This window comes from Cariama cristata, unplaced genomic scaffold (assembly GCF_000690535.1).
Source record: "Cariama cristata isolate BGI_N322 unplaced genomic scaffold, ASM69053v1 scaffold36872, whole genome shotgun sequence".
Classification (NCBI taxonomy): Eukaryota; Metazoa; Chordata; class Aves; order Cariamiformes; family Cariamidae; genus Cariama; species Cariama cristata.
The window spans coordinates 5,777-11,640 of NW_009602794.1; the positions used below are offsets into that span (position 1 = coordinate 5,777).

The window sequence follows — 5,864 nt, forward strand, 5'->3', positions numbered from 1 at the left end:
ACCTGCAGCAACAGAGATCCCACCAAGCGAGAAGACGACTTTGCCCTTTCAGGTTTCTCAATGTTCTCCTAGCTGAGCGAACATCCTGTGAGTCTGCTTTGGAGGGGATTTCCCAGCAAGCAGCCACAGGAGGGCATGCCTTCACCTCCAGCCTGCCGCAAAAGCCACGCTGCTGTCCCCACGCAGGCAGCCAGCAGTTACAAGTCCTGCCTCTGGAAGAGGTTCAGGAGCCGCCTGCGAATGCAGCCCAGTTCCTGCTCACCATCCCTCCATGCGCTGGAGGCAGTGGCACGGCAGCCAAGTCAGGGGCAGGAGCCCAGGCAGACAATTGGGTGACGGGCTGGCAAACAGGATTTTCCCCTCCCTTGCGAGCAGGAGTTGAAGATCCACATGAAGGCCGCTCACCCCAGGAGTGCCAATCTCCTGCTGCTCAGACTGCCAGTGGGACACACTGCTACCTCCAGCCAGGAATGGGGGACCTAAGACTATTTTGCTTCAAACACAACAGGCTGAGATGTAAAGTTAAGAGTCTGCTCCCGGTTTGCCAGACTGCACTGCATGTGCCTGGATATATGGAATACCCCAGCCCACTGCTGCATGCCGATAGTAGGGATGCGATTTAGTCCCTTTCAGCTCCTTCAGCTCGCTCTGCTTCCACGTCCCCCCAAAACAGGAGACACAGGCTCAGGCCAGAGGCTCGGATTCATCCCGCACAGCCATTTGACTGAAGTACTTTCAAGTTATGAGCTTAATTGCCCTCAGCCTTATCCAGAATAAGTGGAGAGGTGCAGGATGCCCCAGAGCAATTCAGATCCTAGACATGCTGAACTGCCCTCTGGAGCTGCCCGTTGGGTTCCTGCGCTAGTACAGGCAGCTGCTTGTGGCTCCGTTTCAGCTTGCCTGACCCGAGGCATTTCTCCATGTCTGGTGCTTTCAGATCCCACAGCTGCTAACGAACACACCTCCCACCTAGGCAGGCAGTCCTATCCCTCCATTTCAGCCCAGCCAGCTCTCATGCCTTCCTCACATGGAGCATCTTCCTCACAACTGACCTCTGTTGGGTCTCCAGATCTTCTCCATGCCGTGCCGCATGAGGACAATACGGGACAACTCCGTGAAGGACTCTATGACGTTGAAGTTGCACAGGGGGCTGACCTCAAAAAACGTCATGCAGTTCTTCTCTGCGTAAGCCCGGGCCTGCTCTGTTGGCACCTGCCGCTTGAAGGCAAGGTGAAGCCTGTTTCCCACGAGGATCCGAGGGACACCTGGGGCATGCTTAAAAGAGAAAAGAAGTGGAGAAATCATGGCTTGCCCTCAGTCAGGGCAGCCTACACCCAGTATTCTGCTTAGCCGCAATAGCAGTGAAGGGCAAAGAAACAGAAACTGCTCTGTGACCGAGAGGGACTGCCAGGCAGTACTACTACTTGATGAGGAAGACCAATTTATCCTCTCCACAGCACATTTTAGAGGGAACCTTCCTATCTTTCTTGACCGTTCCCAAGCCCTTTCCTACTACTCCAGATTCATACAGAGGGGGAGGGCAGACACTTATCCCCTTGCTTTGCTTATTAGTGGACTGCCATCGTTTCCTCTCCGTAGCAGAGCCATTCTTGTCCTCCCTCAGATGCTACCTCCCCGAGTTTTTGCTGTAGACCACTGCATGTGTTCTTCCATTCAACTTACCTCATCTATTTCCTTTATCCATCGGTCTATCCCATCAAAGGACCAGCGATTAGTGATGTCGTACACCAAAAGAATTCCCTGGTGGAAGAAAATCAGGAGCAATCAGGAAGTTTCATAGTAGGCAAAATGAAAGGGAGACACACCTGAAAGACCACCTCCCTATGCAGAAACCAAAAGGTTAAGGGACAGAACATTGCTCCAGCTGCACTATTTGTGTGCGTGCTAGGGCACAAACTGAGACAACAGGCCTGTACTAACTCAGTCCCAGACTATTAGGGAAGGTTTTACTCCTGTTTTGGTTTGAACATCCCCCAAATCGTTTCCAAAGTAGCAGCCTCTACAAAGGAGGAGGAACTGCCTTAGTGACCGTTTATCAGGAGGAGCAAAACACACCCTCCTCCTGTCACAAACCTGATACAAACTCACTGAGGGAGAAACAGTCTTTTTCTTTTCCCTTTATGCAGAACAGCTACGTTCAGCAGTAAGATGGTAGCAGAACATGATGAAGTTAATAAAGCACACCCATCTTCAGCATGTTTTCTCTCTCCAGAACCTGTCTCATTCTGTCATCCCTTCACGGGCAAGGAAAAAGTTGAGTGACGCCAATAAGCAACACCGCATCTCTGCAGGACTGAGATCTCACGACCAGATCCATGCTGGGCTTTCCTGAAGGCAGCCCCTGTTGTAATTGTCACTGCCGCACCGGCAGAGAACGAACATAGTACAGCAATGCTGGCAAACCCCAGAGGGTCAGATCAAAGGTCTCGCTGTAGGACCCTCCCTCCCCCCCTTTCTTCTGGAAAAAGAGGTACCTATAGCATCCTCAGGCCCACATCCAGCTTCCCCGAACATCACCCACATCCACGACTCGCTTCCTGGTCACCTCTCGAGGTGCAGCACAACGATGCTGGGGACCAGGACAGGCACAGCTCAAGGCAGGGAGGTTTGCTCCTGCAGCCATGATGGCACAGAGCAGCGCCTTGGAGACTCTCCACCCTCACCCTGAGCCCGGCTAGCAGGACTCAGGACCACGACGAGACTGCTAGCGACCACTCAGGTTCACAGCAACTCCTACCAAGTGAGCTTTTCTTGAATCCAAGTATTTCTGAGGACAGACACAAGAAAAGTAGGCTATACACGGCCCTGCAGGCATGCAAGTCAACACATCAGGAGCTGCCTCTCAGTACTGGGTGGGCACATACAGCATTTAGAGAATTGTCTCAAGCAGCAGCCTTTCTGAAACTCTCCTGTTATTTTTCTGACTTTGTGTCACTTTCTTTTTTGCAATCAGGGACATTTCAAGTGACAACAGGCACTTCAAGGTTACTTCGCAGAATCGCAGTTGAAAATGCCCTGAAATGGGAGCTACGGAGGAACAGATGATCTTGCACTGTGAGAGGAGGCAGCCCAGCTGGGAACGCAGCGCTGGATGAAAGGTAACTCAGCAGCAGTAAGACTAACCCAAGGGCAAAACAAACCAGCCTGAGCCAGACTCCAAGATAACAGATCATTTCGCAGCGAGCTCAGCAGAACCAGTCTTCTCTGAATCAGGGGTGTCCTCCAGGAAGAGCCATCCCTATGGCAAGACCCCAGGGCAAGCAAAACAGATCTTAAGTTGGCAAAGGAAAGTCTCAGCTGGCAGCCTAGTCCTCCCTAGGAGATGCCTAGATAGAGCACAGGGAAGGAGTGAGCTGACAAACTGCCTCACATCTGTCCTGGTACAAGTCAGAGACCATCAAGCACCCCGACGTACCAGTGGAGTCGCTCCATCACTCCCGCAGGTGGGAAACGCAAACTGCTCGCTCCTCCTGAAACACAGCTTCACAATATTCACTGATACCAAAGCCCACGATGAACTAGGGCAAGCCCGTACAGAAGTCACGTGCGTGATATACCCTCAGTCTATGAAAAAACAATCATCGGCATGAGATCCGGAGCACACGGGAATGAGAAACGCCAGGGCATGTGAGCCACAAAGGCACTTGAATCTTCACAACAAAGTCATGTCTTGAGCTGGCACTTGAAGTGTTCCCCCCGCTTGGGAAAGCAGCCTTTGTCCAAGTATGCTGGGTGTGCCTCAATGCTGTCTGCCTTTCTCTCACAGCTCTTTCGGAATAAGCAGCTCTCACAAAGCCTGCCCAATTCTATTGATTTTAAAAGCCTTGGTCAGAACAATTCTGATTCTTGAGCTTTATCCCCAACCTGCTCTTCCACCCTGAGCAGTCGCTCTCCAGGAAAAGTTTGCTTTTTCTGTCCCTGCTGGCCCTCCCAACATCTATGCATCTGTGTTTGTACCATTTGTGAGATAGCTCAAACATACCAAAAAAGAAGAGTAGAGGGTACAAAAGGCAAGTCATGTGTGGTGGGTGGGTTTTCATGTTTAGTAGCCCAACGTGAAGAGCAAGCCCTTCAAAGTGTGGGTTTGAGGTTGTTCTGAGGAACCTGACAATCAGTTCTCATAATTGCAGAAGTATTTGGGGGTTGAGGGGAACAGATGCATCTTCAGTTTCCTCCAAGGAAAGTCTGGAGTTTATGTCTAGAGTCCATAATTCTTTTCAGTGTCATTTCTAGAGCAGTCAAAAAACTTCATACTGAAAAAGAACTGGAGGCTGGTTTTCTTTTGCAGAAGAGAATCAGCTTCTCCTAGGTTTAGATGGGAGAAAGTAAGGAGGAAGTAATGATTCTCCATAATTGAAAAATTCCACAAAAACCAAAGATATTGCTTTTCAAGAACACAATCAAGAAATGCCTACTATCAGGATATATCACATTTTAAGTGCATTTAAAAAAAAACAAACCACCACCACACAAAACTCTGAGCTTTTCATTTTTGTTACATTTGTTTTGACTTCTAGCTTCCAAGGCTGCACGTGTGAATAAACGAGAGTCAGAAAATAACAAAGCAAGAAGTTTGATGACCCCCTTCCAAGTCAAACTGCCAGCAAGTTAAATAAAGTCTACTTATTTTATTTCTGGATTGACAAGTTCCTTTAGCCAAGAGAAACAGACCCAAGACCTAGTTTGTGAAGTCTGCTTCTGCCAGAAATATGCTCTAGGAGGAGAGAGTTTTTAAGCAGCTGGCGCCTGGATCTTCTTTAAATAGGAATAAGGATAAAACATCAGCAAAAACGTAGCCCCAAGTTCTCAGGAGCAGGGTGGAAGGTCAATACCACAATTTCTAAATGCAAGCGACAACACACTGTCTGCCAGCTTACCCTCCAAGTCATAGCACAGCTCCATGAATGCCCATTTAGAGTTATGATTGTGACAGAAAGCCTCCCAGAGGTCAGGAGACACCAAGGCCAAGCCATCTAAAGCCTCGTTTCTGTCCTCAACCTCCCCAGCGTGGGTATTAAGACCAGCTTTACTGTAACTCAGCAGAAGATGGAGGAAGCAGTCTTAAAAACCTCTGGCCAGCTCACAGTGCTGCCACGTAACCTCGTACTTCTTCCAAGCAGCACGGCATCCAGACACCACGTTTCTAGAGCACACACCCCAAATATACTTTGTCATTACCATTTTCTCCCCTAGAGAGAACAGTACACAGACATGCACGCAGAGAGGGAGCTGGCTCCATCTCTGCAGACAGTTCCAAGCAAGATCTGTCGTTTTTTTTCAGTTTAAGAAAGTCTCCTTTGGAATAACACGCACAGAATTTTAATTTGCTCAATTAGACAAATGAACAGTTTCCCATTTGCAGCCTAAATTGCTCTAAGTGTGTAGATGGCTGTCAGCACTGTATCTCCCCACCTCTCAATTTCTAGTTTCACAAAGCACCTTTGTAAGCATTAAGTACCCCAGGTTCACGCAGGACGAAGTGAAAAGCTGCACGCCCAGGTTCTCAGACCAAGGGTATTCTGGACCCCTCACCAACCCTCCAGCAGTCTTTCTTCTTTTTCTCCTCAACCTGCCTACAGGCTTCTGTGTGAAGTGGACGATGACTGCACTCATCCCTAGACCCGTCTCAGGTCTTTTCACAATTGATTTTCTAAGTTCATTTCCACCCTGTTTTTGCTCGATGCTACTGGGATTGCCACGACCCTAAGCATACCAGCGACAGAAATTTCCACATAAATACATCGTGTAGCAAACAAGGAACACGGAGAGATCATCCGTTATTGTATCCAGCAGCACATGTGGATGCTTACTCTGCCAAAACCCAAACTTGTTTTCAGCCACAA

General features: G+C 49.1%; 1 protein-coding gene across 1 annotated transcript in view; it reads right to left on the reverse strand.

Moving 5' to 3' along the window:
• RAB40C (RAB40C, member RAS oncogene family) overlaps positions 1-5,864 on the reverse strand; it is a 24,822-nt gene that overhangs the window by 747 nt on the left and 18,211 nt on the right. Inside the window, exons 4-5 of the mRNA XM_009694911.1 lie at positions 1,684-1,761; positions 1,053-1,275 (exon numbers count right to left, since the gene is read on the reverse strand). Coding sequence (XP_009693213.1) covers positions 1,053-1,275; positions 1,684-1,761 — 301 coding nt within the window. The remainder of the gene's footprint in view (positions 1-1,052; positions 1,276-1,683; positions 1,762-5,864) is intronic.